At 47.5% G+C, this 16,254-nt stretch overlaps 1 protein-coding gene across 1 annotated transcript; it reads right to left on the minus strand.

The window, feature by feature from the left end:
• Window positions 1–709: 709 nt before the first annotated feature.
• AQP2 (aquaporin 2) lies at window positions 710–7,196 on the minus strand. The gene is made up of 4 exons (XM_076360497.1): window positions 6,723–7,196; window positions 4,478–4,642; window positions 3,577–3,657; window positions 710–2,780 (listed from the first exon to the last, which is right to left on the minus strand). The coding sequence occupies exons 1-4, from the start codon at window positions 7,086–7,088 to the stop codon at window positions 2,565–2,567; spliced, it is 828 nt and encodes a 275-aa protein (XP_076216612.1). The 5' UTR covers window positions 7,089–7,196; the 3' UTR covers window positions 710–2,564.
• Window positions 7,197–16,254: the final 9,058 nt, after the last annotated feature.

The following is a 16,254-nucleotide window of genomic DNA, read 5'->3' on the forward strand; positions in this document are numbered from 1 at the left end:
GCTGCTTTAGCCATCTGAAAATCTGGTTTAGTGAGATTGCTTCATGTTAACGCTGGCATGCTGAGACCAGAATCCGGCCAGGTCAGAAATCAGAGCATCCGAGGGGTGCTGAAGTGGGGATGGTCTTTACTTTGTGGGTCCCTATTTTGAAGACGGGGGTTGTTCTTTTAATGTCACTTTTGCACATCATCAGGTTGTTGGCACAAGGTAGCTGCACTCGAAGCCCGACTGGGCTGTGCTGCACTGCTGGCTGTGGGATTTCGGGTCTGGGAGGTTACTTTATATGACTGTATATATATTATATGACCATAAATGCGTAATTATTTGATTCACATGTACTAATTCAGTGGATAGAAGTGAATTTAAAGCACTTTATTTGAAAGAGTACAGTAATTATTAGACATTAAAACTCATTTTTGAGCCCTGTGCAGTTTATGGGGGTCTTAAACATCATTAGAGTAAACAATAAATAAAACGCTTAGATCTGAAGGGGAAGAGGCATATAATTAACTTGAACATTGCCAAAAAAAAAAAAAAGAATCAGCTGTATGGCATTTTATACAGCAGATCATTGACAGGATAACTTCTGGATAAGTTTCTTTGGGTTTTCCTGACATACCTGGATTTATTTTCCTTTGAAAAGTAACAAAAATACAAACTACTTTTAAAACTGAGTATTTGGTGTTCTAAATACAATTTTACACTCTGATTGATTTGAAACATGTTTTTAATTCCCATTGCTGAGAACAGACAGATTTTTTTGACAAGCCTTTTCTGAAATAATATTAAAATGCTCCTTTGCCATTGAAGGAACAAAGCGGAGGACCAGAATCAATATTTTTGCTGTGGCAGAGAATGGGTTAAACCAGTGCTAAAACTGCTGCACTTTGATAGCAGCCTTCTGGGGATATTTGCATTAATTGACTAGTAGAGTAAAATGGATCCTTGGCTACAACAAATAAAGCTTGGTATCTGGGATAGCATTTCTCCCCTTGCTTCACAGCGTGGCATGAGGAACAGCAAGTGACAGCTAGAGGAGGTGATGTAGGAGCTCCCGTGCTCTCAGCCTCACTTGGTATGGTGAAATGAAGACCACGATAACACCTGGTCTGGGCCAGATCAAGCTTTGTTTACTCCTTTTCTCTCTGGCAATAGCCATTAGCACATGTTTGAGAAAGAGCACAGCGAGGAACAGAGGAAATGATGAATTCAAAAGGAGGAGGAGACTGGTACAAGTAGAGTACAGTGGATAAAGAGGACGAGAAGAGCATCATTTGGTGGTGGTTCATGTCAAAACAGTCAGAGGGAGGAAAATGATCAGTAATGTTCCTTATGATTTGGAACTGGGTCCAATCTTATTGAATAATTCCATTAACAGCCTTAGCAGAAAAAGCCTGAATGTGATGATGACATTTTGTGATGGCGCAATGCTGGGGAGACATCACCAACAGAAAGAAGCATTAGGATGTCATGCTGGAAGTGTATGACTTTTAGGCTAAGTAATAGAAAGGGGATTAAATTAATGGTTGAAAGAGCAAAGTTGCATCCCAAAGACTAACCCAAATTCTTTGGCTATGCTGGGGACCGTAACCAGGTCCTGACAGAGCAGAAGAAAGGGGTGGGATGGTTATGAGGCTTTGGTGTGATGCAGCCATGAAAAAGGTCTGGGCTGTAGGAAGCAAGTGATGGAGAAGATCACACCTTAAATGCTTTGTGTTACTCATCTGAGAATCAGAGTGGAACAGGAACAGAGGAAAGAAAGCAAAAACCAGGGAGAGAGATGAAGCATTAAAGCTAAAAGGCAACACTGGTCCAAGAACAAACGAATCGTGGATGAATTTGGGCTGAAAATCAGGAGGTTTCTCATTGTCACAGGAGAGAGCAGTTGCAAGAGCTCCCCACTGGGGTCAGCAGGGACTCAAGAACATGCTTCCAGTCCCATCTTCTCAGGAAAGCCTCCATGTGAGTGAAGGACATCTGCATCCCATGAGTGGTTGTAAATGGCAGCAGCAAAACTTCCAGTTTGTGAGATACTTGTGGCACGAAGCAAGCGCTCCTCTGTGTGTGTGTGTGTGTGTGTCTGTACAAACAGCCAGGCGGTGAGAAGAAATGGGAGACAGGTGAGTGGAGTTCAACAGCAATGAGGCATCGGGTGGCAACCTCCACACCCAGCAAATGGCTGTAATAACAACTCTCTGCAGCACCTCAGAGCTCTTCGTGAAGGGCAACAAACTCCACTGAGCACTAAATTCTGCAAGGAGAACGTGGAAGAAGCCAGCCCAGGGTAGGATCCCAGTGTCCTTGTTCCTGTTGCTACACTGGTGGTTTTGATTTAATGGCATTATCCCCTAGCATCAGAAAAATGTCAGTCACGGGGAGAGCTGGGAGACAGAAGGTGGGTTGGGCCATCACAGTGCATCTCCCCAGGAGATGAGTCAACTTCAGTCCCCCAGCAAGAATGAAGGGAGAGAGGGGAGAGGTGAAATGCTCATCTGAACAAGCACCGTCTCTAAAACGGATGCCAGATTTCCCCAGCTCCTCTCTCAGCCCAGGGGGAGGTTTGGCTACACCTTCTCAGACATCCCCCTTGGCAGGGTCTGTGGGGAGTGAAGCTCCACCGACTGCCTCCGACGGACCTCGCGCTCTGCCCAGTCCTCCTCCGGCTCAAAGCCTTTGAAGATGGCGAGTCTCTCCGAGAAGGTTTTGGCTTGCGGGAAGAGGACGTAATTGTAGATGATGGAGGCTGCTGCTGCCCCAACCAGAGGGCCCACCCAGAAGACCTGGGGGAAAGGGAAAGAGAAGAATCGGGTGAACAAAAACCAGCCTGAGATTGGAGGACGGAGAGGAACCAGGGTCTCTGAAGAGCATTGCAGGGGGCTTATGTTCCTTCCTACCCTGTGTGTATTGGGAGCAAAATGCAGAAGCCAGCTCTGCTTTGGCCATCACTGTTGACATGAACTCCCATCTATTGCTGTTGTGCCTGCATATACCTAACCATTCTCTTCTGTCTTTCCTCCTCTGTTGAGAGCTGCGTGATCCTCATTAATGATAGGCCCATCACGAGCATGCTTAATGATTTGGGTTTCTCTGGAGAAGTATCTTCCTACCCATTTACATATTGCTATAGAGAGGAGGAGGCTACCAGCTTGGGCTGGACACCTCTGAGCACGCCAGCTTGAACCACCACAGCTCTGGCTCCGAATGTACTCTTTGCAGATGGAAATGCCTGGGAGTGTTCCCAAAGGAGCTGGTGGAAAATGTGTGCCCAGATCCAACTGGAACCAGGAAAGGTCCCCGGGACGGGCAAGAGGAGTTCCCCTCTCCGTTGGTTTTACTTCTTTTGCTAAGTCATGGTCAACAAACCACACATCCTCTTCCTCTTGCAAGGCACCCTGCTTAGATAAGCCAATTAAGCACCCAGCAGCCCCACTTCTTTTTGCTAATCTCTACATCTCTCTTCCAGCCGGGAGCTGGCATGGAAATGCCAGGAATCTGGCTGGCTCTGAGGGTTTCTAGGAATACTGGCAATTTGGGGGGCTCATCCCACCAAAACAGCACATAGACCTGACTTCTTACCCAGTGGTCACTGAAGTCTCCAACTATCACAGCAGGGCCAAAAGATCTGGCTGGATTCATGGAGCAGCCGGTGTAACGGATCTGCCGAGAAACACCACACATTGTTAGCATTAAGCCCTTTTAGCACATTTTAAAAAATCCTGGTGTGTTATTAGCATGGTTCATTGACTGAGCTGATGTTTCACCCTCCAGCACGCCTGTTCCAGGAAAAGCAATGCCAGCAGCTTCCAGCACCTGAGTCAACATGGGTGAGTTGTCTGTATTTGCGCATCTTCTGTGTGAGCACGTCCTGTGCATGGTGCAACTCAGCTGCAGGCTGGGTGATGTGCCCTGCAGCGTGACCAGGACTGCAGGGACAAGCTCTTGCTGTGCCTATTCCTGGAGCAAATTGCTACTCCATGCCACTGAGGATAGGAGAAGAATAGTCCCATAGACACATGGGCTTGCAGATCATCAAGGATGGAGGATGTGGTGTAAACATCGCTGTTTTAATGCATGCACTGAGAAGCTGGGAGCGTCGGGGGCTGCTTTGGTCTGTCATCCAGGAGGGATTTCCCTGGGTGTCCATCCCAAATACTTCCCAGTCTTATCATGGTCTTGAGTGCCTCAGCTGCTGACACATTCACTCCAGGATAGAAGACCCCACTGATCCCTGGGAGCTCCCTGCAGGACTCAAGGAGCAGCAGAGCTCAGCAGGTTAAGTTTTTTCATGCCCAATAAGAGCCGAGCTCAGGCTATGGCTCTGTTATGGCTTTGGTGGGATTTTTCTCCTCTACGCATTGGAAAGCCACGGGCACCACATGAGTTACAAATCCCGTGTCCACCCCGGAGCATGCAGCCAAGCAGGCTTTGGGCGCAAAGGCAACCTAAAAAGCGCTGTGTTTTAGCCCATTCTACCCACCCCAAGAAGATGCCCCACGGCAACAGAAAGGCCAATGGACAGGGCAGGAGAGCCCAGGTTGTCCTCCCGGCGTTCATCGGTAGAAGCGAAGATGCACAGGACCAGCTGGAAGGTGAGGAACAGCTCAACAGTCACCGCCTGTCCCGTCGTCGTCTCGTTGTGCAGCTGGAAGGGGAGAAAATGTGTCTCAGGGATGGGGAAGTTTGGGGACTGGGTTGGAAATGTAGAGGGGGAAACCCAAATGAAGGAGAACCAAAAAAGGACATAGGAAATAAGTGAGATTTTTGGCACCAATACGAAGAGGAGGAAAAATTTCCCAGGTAAAAGGAAAAGTGGGTCAATAGGTAATATTTGATTGACATAGGAGGAAATGTTTTAGTTGCATTTCTTTGGCTTTTTTTTCCACTCTTCTTTTCCCCCCTAGCGATTTTTTTTCTTTTCCTCATACTTAAAATGCAAAATGCCTTTTGGAAAAGTTTACAAATTGCATTTTGAAAATGTCAAAAAGAAATATTTTGGCATTAAAAAAAAAATTCCCTTCCCATACTTTTTTGACTGAAAGAATTTGTCAGATTTGATCTGAGGCTGTGCCTGGTTGCACCCTCTCTCCTCCAACTCTGCTTTCTGACACTTCATTACTTCTTGGTGGTTTTCATCCAATCTGGATGGATCTGGCAGCGCTGCCAGCCAGATCTGCAGCTGGCAGTCCCGCTTGCCTGCGGTCTCCCATCGCTGTTGTTTCCCTCAGCCCATCCTGGCACATCTCTGCCCTTTCTTTCCCCATGTGAACCCTGCTTTGGACACCGTGCATACTCCCAAATGCTGATCCCAAGATCACTTCACTCGGTAACACCACAAAGGCAGCAATTGCCCTCCTGGCTGAGATCCAGAGTCAGATCTTACTCGCTTTCCTCTCTCTGATATCCCCCCCCCCCTCCTTTTTTTTTTTAAGGGTAATTTGTGCAGGCACCTACAAGATGAACAGCCCACTAGGAAAAAAAAAATCAAAATCCCTATTCCCTCCTTTAGGTGGTTTAAGCTGTAAAACAACAGAGCTGGGCATTTTGAAAGTCTCTCTTAAAACTCCTACTTGCTTTGTTGGGTTTATTAAACCTCAGCTATTATCAGCCTAAATAGTCTTGTTCAGATTAATCCACAATCCCTTTTTCAACCCTCTTAATCTCTTTGGCAGCAAAGCTGGGTCCTGGCAGTGCCTCCCTGCTGCAGGAAAGGGGATTTCTGTGTTCCACTTGCTAAAACACGCCTCCTCCCTCGCCGCTCAGCTTGGTTTTGGGTGATGCTGGTCCCATCTTGGGCATCTCTACCGGAGATACAGCTGCCTGTATCCAGCTGAAGAGGAGGGGTGGGGCATGGAGAAAAGAGAGGGCATAGTGAACCCTGTAAGTTTTTAATTTTTTTCCCCTCTTTTTATTATGTGCACGGGTGGGGAAGGGGATGTTGGAGGTTGAGATACCACTGGGGAGTCCCCTTGTGGCTTCCTAAGGTTCCTCAGTTTTCTTTTTTCCCTGCATGTCTGAAACCAGACTGGGATCCTTCTGGCACTGCACGGTGGCGCTGCCCAGGCACCCGTGTTGGGCATTGGAATGAACCAGCTGGATCTGGTGCGGCCATCCCTTCACAATGGGAAGCAACCTAACGAGCAGTACTATCTAATGAAAAGCTGGGATTTAGGCCCCAAAAAACCCTCCCTACCCTGGCGCAACATCCCCGTTGCTAGGAATCTGGCACAGCAGCCTGTAAATAGTGGCATGGTGTAACACAGAGGGGAGAAAAGGCTGCCCATACCCACACTAAGACTGGAAAGCGGGACAAGCTTGGGGTAAGAGGAATGGAGAGGTGATGCTTTTGGTCATGTCCTTCCCTAAACACCTGGGTCTCCTCCGAATCCAGATCCTCCACAATACAGCCCTAGACAAAACTGAGATGATGGTGGCTTTGTCCTCTACGGTGTCTATGTGACCAGCTGGATCATACCTCTGATTTTAGTCCTAAAAAGCAGAGGAAGTAGCCTGGACTTCTGCCTTCGTCCCTGCTCCTGGAAGGACCCTTGGTGCAGCAAGCTCATGGTGCTGGGCTGCAGCTGACAGTGGCTTCTTACCCAGCACTAAATAAAAGGGGGTCCTTGCTGGCCACAAAACCCTTCTTCACATCCCTCAGCCTTCCCAAAAGCCCTGCCCAATCTTTCCTGCTCCCTTCCAAGCCGATCCATGGGCTGAAGTCTTACCTTGTTGATGGCCAAGCCTTCCCGGGAGTCTGCAGGGGTGACCTCGTGTAAGATGGCAGCCCCCACAACAGCCCCCAGGAGCTGGGCCACCACGTAGAAGACCGCACGGAGGAAGGAGACTTGGGAGCCGATGAGGCAAGCCACCGTCACTGCCGGGTTGATGTGGGCTCCACTGACGTGCCCCAGGGCTTGGACCAGCGTGCTGATGGCCAAGCCAAAAGCCAGTGCAATTTGAAGGATGCTCGGGGAGGAAGCTGAGGGCCAGTTCAGAGCAGAGCCCAGGCCAAAGAGGATGAAGACCAAAGTCGCCAAAAACTCTGCAAAGACAGCCCGGGTGAAGGCTACAGATCGCAGTTCCCACATCATGGAGTGGCGGCTGCTGGAGGCTGCAAGGACTGACCCTGCCTGTGGTGTCTTCAGGCAATTGCTACCGTGGCTGCTGTGTCCATAGAGGATGACAGGGGGACAACATATATATATATATGGATGCGGGGGGGTCCGAAGGATCACCCGCTGAAGGAGGTGGGATTGTGGTCCTAGGAAACCTGATGCTTTTTTTCATTTGTGTTCCAGCTGAGGGAACATGAGACCCTGCCCCCTCTATTAAAGCTGGGGAATGCAGTGTTTGCCACACTTGGGAGGTCATAAATCAGCCTCGAGCAATGGCATGAAACACTGTTCCCTTTCTCCTGTGCTTTCTTACTAGGGGTCCTATCCCCAGAGGTGCTCGTTGCTCCTTTTTTCTCCAAGCTCTACCACCTGCAGCATGGAGAGGAGAGCAAGCAAAGAGGGTTCTGTAGAGCTAGAGATGAAGCTGAGGTGGGGTTGTGTTGAAAAACAGGATGTGGGCTATGATTAAATAACCAGGCAAAACTGAATGCAAAAGAGTCTCTCGGAGGCACAAAACTCCAAGGGACTTACTACAACTCGGTTCCTTAGAGTACCAGAATTTTACAGTCTGGGCGCAGATTTCCTACCCAGGAAAATGGGAACCAGCCCCAAGAAATGACTATCAAGAAAGAAATTCTAGTGTGAAAAAATGACACGCACTGCTGGAGTACTGGCTGTGCTCTGATTACGTGGATTTTGGCAAACTCAGCTCTTCAGAAATGTCTTTTTACTTCTTGGTGTTAATTCCCAAAAGAGGAATGATATTTTCTTCTCTGGAGGAATGGTTCTTCACATCAAACCACCCACTGATTGCCTAACAAGTCCATTTTTCTTTTTCCTCCATTGCTTAGGGCACATTTGCCCGTTCCTGGGTGATGTCTGTAAAGATTTTTGCTCCCTATGTCATTGGGATTGGTGGGTTTGCTGGAAAGATAGCACTTGTTTCGTTTTTTCCCTTTGTTATCAGACTCTGTAGTTATTCTAAAGCACAGCAAGCTGGGAGGAGCGCTCCCCCAGGATAGAGCCGGAGTTGAAAGGACCATTTTATTTTAGAGGGATGCAGAGCACAGAACTGAGAGTCCATTTTTTGGCTCTGACAAAGGCTGTCGCTACATGATAATCCAAATATTTTTCCCTTCCAGAGGAACCCTGCAAGTGCCACCAAACTGATGTGAAAGATTCCCGCAAAATATTCCATATTGTTCAAATTATGTCATAGAATCACAGAATACCTCAAGTTGGAAAGGACCCGTACGGACATGTGAAGGCCTGTTCTTTCCTCCACAAAAGGTGGGTAACAATACTTGTCAGTTGGACTGACATGATCATTGTAGGTCCCTTCCAACTGAACTATTCTGCTTCTATTCTATTCTATTCTATTCTATTCTATTCTATTCTATTCTATTCTATTCTATTCTAATTCTATTCTATTCTTGTCCTCTCTTTAAAGAAGACGCTTATGGGGACATTGCTCTTAAACAAGGGAGAGGTTGTGGGGAGAACAAGTCCAGTCCATGGGTGAGTCTGGAGCCTGGAAGACTTGTATTCATCTTTTCCCTTTGAAAATCCTTCTCTTGGACTTCCCTGGGGACTTTGGCCCATCATGGCATCGTTCTAGCCCCCGGTTCTCCAACAATGAAGCCAATCTCACAAAACAGGTTGTGAGGCTAAATATATTTGGGATGCTGATGAGCGATGAAACGTGGTCACATCCAGTCTGTAGCCTCTTGCTCCTGCCTAGCTGGTACAGATTTGCAAGCTTAGCATTACTCAAGAACTAGTTATGTCAGGGACCAATTACAAATGCAGGCTGTTATTAGTGCAGGGAATGACAGAGAACTAATATGGACAATTAACTGGAGCTGATACCCTATTTGATTAATAGTTATTCATGGCGAGGAAGTTGTGATGTATCAGTGCTTAATGAAGACTAATTAAAAGGAAAGAGAAGTAAGCAGGATTAGCTCTGAACAACTTAAAAATCTAACACAGCCTCATGGTCCTCACTTCTATCTGGCAATGTGCAAGTTCATTGCAGCTCTTGTTTATGCCGTGTTTTGAGATGTTTGTGCTATGGACAGTGGGTTTCTGCTACGTACTACGATGAAAGGATTGGTGTTGCATCATGAGCCGTCTTGCTGAAAGGGAGCTCTGCTATCGTGGTCTTCACTGTGGGGCTGGGCAAATTATTGCTGTGAGATGCTGCTTTCCAGCAAGAATAATAACACATCCCAGCTTTCACCCAGAGACCTCTAGCACTGTGGTGACTGTAATCCTTCTAGTTTTACAGAGAGGGGGTCCACGGCACGAAGCCAGACACTGCCATTGCTAATGCCAGGCAGTGAGTCAGTGCCAGAGCCAAGGCTTCCTGCCTTGCCACGGCCATGCGTCCTGCCATACGCCTGGGAAACAGAGAAATGGGAGACCAAGCAAGCTGAAGAGCTTGGTACTGGGTTGCTGAAGCTCTGCTTGTGTCTAGGAGGGGTTCCTGGAGCCTCTGGTGTTGACGCTAACGTGGCTTTACACCTTACACCAAGTGTGCTGCAGCTTTGGAGCAGCAAAGAGCATTGCAGCCCGGTAGCAAAGCCATCTGAGATGGGAAAGTGCATTATTTTACCTTCTAATCCACAGCCCTTGGAGTGTAACGGCATTAGCAGCCCTCCCCTGGGATCAAGTGCAAATGCTCATTAAGAGTGTGTTGGCACCTGCGGAGGGTTGATACACCGTGCTTCCTCCCGATGGCAGAAAATGGCCTGGTAATGCGTTTTTGAAGAACATTTTGCAAGCAAGGGAACTGTGCTTGCACAACAACTTGCTTCTCGAGTGACTTAGATGGCTCAGATATCTTTGCTTCCCTGGCTTTCAGGAAAGTATACACATCTTTAAGGTATCTCCATTCCATCTAAAATACCTCCGAGCCACAGAGAATAAAAGATTCATTGCATAAACAACAGTGAGTTTTCCTGCTTGGATCTCACCTGTTGCAGGAGGTGTGTGTGCTGCCCAGACCTTGCTGGAAGCTCCATTTTTTGCTCTTTTCTGTGAATAGAGAGCGCCTGCAGACAAATCCCCCTCCTCTCTGACAGCTAAACAGACAACCCGCACCCATGCTTCACACGGCAGCAAACGCCCCTTTTTATTAGACACCAGAGAATCCACAGGAGGACTAAGCCTTGGGAGAAAACTTTATACAAACCCAGCTATTCTTGGTTCTGCTGTTTCTTGAAACAGATGTTTTCTTTCCAAGAAAGGAGGTGTAAAACTGAAAATGCTACCTCTAAGAGTTCTCTAGGGGAAGCCTTTAAAAGAAGCCGAAGGATAAGAAGGAAAATATCTTAATTCTAGTATTGTGACTAATCTCCTTGTTTTTCAGTTGAGGTTTTCTGCTTGTTGCCTGGATAAATGGATGTGCCGGTGCATTTGGCCCCATCCATGGTGCCCAGCGGAGCGCAGGGAATGGCAGCCATGGGCTGCCAGGACACTTGGGGAAGCGGAGCAGATGAGGATGAGGGTATGGACATGTTTGCATTGGGATCAGCACGGGCAGAAACACCTCAGCTAGCTTTCCACCTGGGAATCAGAGCACCTGCAGCATTAGTTTGGCTCCAGGGACCTTTCCACCCTGAATGTCCTGACCCTCACGGGCATTATCCAGACAGGTGGATCTGTGTGTGTGGGTCCCACTGGCAGGGAAAGGACCAAACACAGGTCCCTCACCTTCCTCTAGGCTGAGTTTGTTAACCCTTAGGCTCCTGATGCCCATTGCAGGATGGGGCGTACTGAGATGACTGGTCACAGTGAGCTGCAAAGCATCGAGGGAGTGGATTAAGACCCCTCTTAGCTCTAGGCTGTTTCGTGATGGGACGCAGCAGCACAGCTCTTGCTGCAATGCAAACCAAGGCATGTTTTTAATTGCATTTCATAAACGTACCAGGAAAGTCTTACTTCTCTCCCACTCCTGGTTGGAGAACAGACAGAATAGAAGATAATGTCTGTATTCCCCAAAGCGAGGTGACCATCAGGAAAAATTATATTCTCCCATTGTCATATTACATCAAAAGGACATTCACCCAGCAGAGCAAAATGGAAAAAAAATCAGCACCTTTTCCAACATTTCAGGCCAAATCCTAAATCCCTATTCATGCAAAACTTCTGCTGGCTCTTGCAGTGTTTATTGTTCTTGTTTTAATCGAAGCAGAAGGATTAATGCAGCCCTGATTTCCTTCACCACCTTCAATGAATTGAGCTTGAGTGGGGGCCAGGAACTGGGCCTGGTGTTAGGAGAAGGCTTCTTTTTTTTTTTTTTTATCCCATCTCAAGGACTTGCAAGTTCAGTCCTGAACGTTTGCCTAGGGTCTTAGTCAAGGTAGACAGTGAGACTCTGGCATTGGTGGAGATGGGCTATGAATCATGTCAGGATCAGTACGCATTTCTGGTGGCCATATAAAACCCTGACATCTGTGAAGACCACGAAGCCTTCCACCCGAGAATGATCTGGTCTCTGTACAGCACCTAGGCAGGGATTTAATTCTTTCCTCCTGTGATTTGCAGGAAAATACAATTTTTCTTTTGCTAACAAGATGTTAATGAGACTCAGAATGTCCAGAACCAGGGAGAGGGAGAAACCATGGTTTCTGCCTCTGCAGAGAGACTTAACAGACAAGATATGGCCAATCCCAACATACTGCAATGTCAGAGACAGGGCTGAGTTAGGTGTTGACCTCCCTTTAATCATGCCTTAAGGGATGAAGAAAGGAGAGCATTATTCCCTTGTTTGAGTGCTGAAGTTCAAGGCCAGGGCATGGCGTATTTTACATAAACATTTACAGGAAAATAATTAATGCTTTTTCCCTTGAATCCATGAAACAAAGCCAAACACCAGGATATCCATATAGCCAGCAGATTTTGAAGTGAGATAGACCCCGTGGCCTTACCAGATCTTGTAAGCTCTTTGCTACTTACCCAGGCATGAGTATTACATTAGTTAAAATCAATCAGATTGCAAGATCATCCTCAGGTGACAGAGCTGAGCAGAAAACCTCAGCTTCACCCTTTGCCAGATACCCAGTGTTACGTTTGCAAAACAAATCACATCTAATGAGCCAAACTCCCAGCTGGTGTAAACTGGGGACACGGCTTTGACATCAGTGCAGTGTCTGTCATCAGACACTGAAAGCATCCAGTGTCTGGTCTTTCCATTATTTTCCTCATTTTGATGTAAATCAGAAGTAATCAAGCTGAAGCCCATGAAGGAGAAATGAATGAGCTCAATTCAGATGTCTTTCTCTAGGTAATTCTCCTGGATTAAAAAAAACCCAAAACCTAGGTTAGATGCTGCCAGGAATTGGTCCTGCCGGTGGCTCTAGAAGCAATGTCCCCTGTCCCTTCCTGTCCTGTCTTCTGCAGCCCTGTGGATCTGAGATCCTCATCGCTGTAAGGGATTGCAGAGCTAGGACTGTTGCAATATGTGTGTTATCTCACCATCAATGCTGGGGGTACCAATTTGTGTACTGACTGCTCACCTGTGCTGCGGGACTTTTTTGGCTGCTGTCTTTTGATCTTTGCTGGGAGGGAAGCAGGAGTGTGTCTGGCAGCTTCACCTTTGAGAAGAGGCTGTTATCGCAGCATCTTTCCTGGGGAGCTGCTGGTGCTTGCAGTGAGGAGGTACGTGAACAGTGCACGGATGAAAGTAAGTTATTGTGAAATCCCTCTAATAACCAGCTGGGATTGATGGAGGAAGAAAAAGGTGCTTGGCTTCTGAAAACAGCATCTTTCATCTGAGACCAAGGTCAGTGCCATGGTCCTCGTTGTACAGCCAGATATAGGGAGCAGTGCAAGAAACTTTGTGGTCCATAGGGGGAAAAGAAGGATTGCTTTCAGGCTCCAGTGGCAGCTATCACAGAGAGAGAGCCAGACGAGATGTCAGATTACGTAAAATCCCTCCCAGCCATTAAACTGAACAGTCATTTTAAAATCAACCATTGAGTATGAAGCTGCTTCTGCCTCTGCTTTGGTGGAGCACGGAGCTGAGGTCTGGGTACGGAGCCAGGCTCTGGCAGCCCCGGGAAGCTGGTGGCTGCAACTGCTCAGAGGCATCTTCAACTCAGAGTCTCAGCACGACCCTAAAAATGTGAAGCTCAGCACTTGCAATCTCAGCAGCAGCCCAGAGCCGTTGTGCGGTCATGAAGTGGTGCTGCGTGCCCCGTAACTCTCAGAGTTACTGAACACTCCCAGCTGCGGCGGGCTCGTCCTCCACCCTGGGATTTCCAGTGCTTGGTGCCCAAAGGCCTGTGGGGTTTGTGCAGAACCAGTTGAACGATTAACAAAAGGTTGGGTTCACACCCTAGATAGGCTCCAGGGAAAAGCAGTGCAGCAGGTGAACAGGATGGTTGACCCAGAGCCGTGAGGGCAAGAACGGTTTTGTGGGAGAATGACTTTGTCCAAGGGCCGTGGGCGTCCACCAGCTTCCCTCTGTTCCGGGACAGCATCAGGAACAAGGTTAGGACCTTGGTGTGAGTTCCCAGAAGGTCCTCTCCAGCGAGCTGCTAGCTGAGAGCTGCTTTGGTGATGATCATTTTCATATCAAACAATACCTTTATGCTTTTTATGTTTTCCACATTGCTTCAGGAAGTTCCTCCCACCCCAGATGGAGATTTATGTTGAATCTGGGAAGGTGGGAAAAGCAGGGAAAGGAGCAGAACAGTTCAATAAATTGGATACCACCCATGAAAAGACCTCAACAGCCAACTGGCAACAGTTGGCCATTGGCCCTTTCCACCATGCTGGATTCTGCAGAGGTCTCCTTTGGTCTGTGTGATCAACATACGCTGGGAAAGGGCTAGTGCAGACTCCAAAACTACTCCTAAAACTTATACTTTTACATAAGGCATGTAGATAGGAGAAGATGCAACCTATTTCTTTAAAACTTTAAAGGGTTTCTTCCCTCCTTCTATCCTTTTTTATCTCTCTGTCTGTCTATTACCTTTCATCCTCTTTTCCCCTACGTGCCTCTTTCTCTGTTTTATGGTGCTACCCAGACACCAATTTCCATGCCAAGGCTGCAACAGTAAGAGAACCACAAAGTTGGTTTCATAAAGCCTCTGGCTCTTTTCCACTTCTGAGAATAAAGGTTCAGCGTGGGATATTTTTGTTTGTGGTTAGTTACTTGATTTCTGTGTGGGCTTTCGGGCACAGCACAGGGATTGGCTTGTCAGCAGTGTGAATTGCCATCCTTCTTTGGTAGAAAGACTTTTTGAGGACTTTTTTTTTTTTTAAGTCTGGGCTATTGCACGGATTTCCTTCTGTATTTATGCCTGTGTTGATGGGATCTGGCCCTGGGGTGTCAGTGCAATTTGCTTTGCTTCCTTGAATTGTATAAAATGGAGAGGAGCATTAGCAGCTCCTCCGAAACCTTGCCAGCAAAGTCCAGCATGTGGAAAGCATTGCTCTCTCCCAGGTGGGGACTGAGCTTCCCAGGGAGCTCTGCATTTCTTTTTGCTGGTCCGATGGCGCTCGTAAATTTGCTGCAGTGTGAATCCAAGAGGGGCCAGGTCTCGCTGGGGGGGGGGAGCATTGTCATACACCAGAAACTGTGAAAATCCCACTCAAAGAGCACACACCAAGACTGCAAATCTTCTACCTTAGGTTACTGTGGAGTGTAGGAACCCTGATCTCAGATGAGGACAGCCTGGTGCAAGACTGTACAGACCCAGATAGTGCGTATCAGGCCACTCATGGTATAACAGTGGGAGAGAAATCTGCAGACAAATGGGCAAGTTTGAGGAAATGAAGTTACTTTCAGCAAGGCAGGCATCAATCTCTCCACCTAGCAAAGTCACGTGTGCAGGGATATTATGGGAAAGATGTGTTTTAAGGAGGAAAGAGAAGAAGGAAGCAGCTCGCTGGGAACTCTGGAGCTATGCAAAGGAGGAAACGCTAAGGTGTTTGCTCACTCGGGGACGTAGGCAAGGAAGGCAGATGTCATGGGCTTGGAGGACAGGGGACACATTACAAGCTATTCCTGGGACGTCATTAGGCCAGATGGGAAACCCCCTCACTTCTAACTTTGAGCTTCCAGGGCAAAGACAGAGGCTTTTTCCAGGATAGCACCAACAAACATGGATTTTAGGCCAGTTTCAGTGCTGGAAATTTGGGCTCTGAAATGCAGCAAAGCTCTTTCCTCCATCTCTTCTCCCTGCTGATTGCCTGGGTCCTGGGTGTCAGGCTGCTGCGGCACCACAAGGCCACGGGTCACTCGTATGGGCTCGTAAGAATTTTAAAAATTCCTGTGCACATCCCTGGATTGTATTATATGAATTTAATTCATAATAGTTTAAAGAAGAAACTGCATGGTGGCATGAAGGTCTCCCTCCAAGTGTCACCCAAACCTGTTCTCTTCCCTCACTCCCAGTGAGGCAAGTTTGCATACTTGTGCAATTCCTTCTGTTTAACAGCATCGAATGCACATGATGATGGTAAGAACATGTTCTTCTGGCAGCGATGAGTGAAATGCACTCCTGAGCAGCTGAACAATTTAATCCTGGGGAGTGCCTCATCTTTATATTTATCTATTTGTTTGGTTGGTGTATGAGTGTGTGTTGTTGTTACTCTCTGACGTGGTTTGTGGGTATCACAGATTTTGCTTCCGTTTATTTTTTAACCTCACCACTGGGACCTGTTCCCTGCAATTCACTGAAATCACACACCATAGCTCTGGAGGCGTTTAAAAAAAATAGGGCAAAGTTTCTCAAAGCACCCAAATCCTGGCACTGTCTAAGCCCCACAGCATGGGCAAACAATTGCAAGCTACCAAGAAGCTTACTCAGATGATGGTCCCCAGCTGACTTGCAGCTACTGCCCACCACTGGGGTTTGAGCCCTCTCTAGTTAAAATGCTCTTCTGAGGGCTTAAATTAATTTTACCCAGCGGTTGGGGGTGCCTGTGATCAGGTGTGACAGCTCAGCTGGGCACAGTTTGCAGGACTTTCTTCCAGGCAATGGAAAACTGATGGTATAAAGGGGGCGATGGAGGGTTGGGTTTCTTTTTTTAGCTCAGGCACCACTGTTGGCTGTCAAGGCCTGAGCTAGAGACGATGCTTACTGCAGAAGCCAGTGAGGAGAACATCCCATCCCAAATAGTTTGG

Source organism: Aptenodytes patagonicus, chromosome 27 (assembly GCF_965638725.1).
Source record: "Aptenodytes patagonicus chromosome 27, bAptPat1.pri.cur, whole genome shotgun sequence".
NCBI classification, from domain to species: Eukaryota; Metazoa; Chordata; class Aves; order Sphenisciformes; family Spheniscidae; genus Aptenodytes; species Aptenodytes patagonicus.

Coding starts and splice junctions, on each gene's coding strand:
- AQP2 (XM_076360497.1), bottom strand. CDS start 7,088: ATGATGTGGGAACTGCGATCTGTAGCCTTCACCCGGGCTGTCTTTGCA. Junction 4,643..6,722: donor AAGGCTTGGCCATCAACAAG/GTAAGACTTCAG, acceptor CTCCCCTTCCAG/CTGCACAACGAGACGACGAC. Junction 2,781..3,576: donor GAGACTTCAGTGACCACTGG/GTAAGAAGTCAG, acceptor CCTTTCCCCCAG/GTCTTCTGGGTGGGCCCTCT.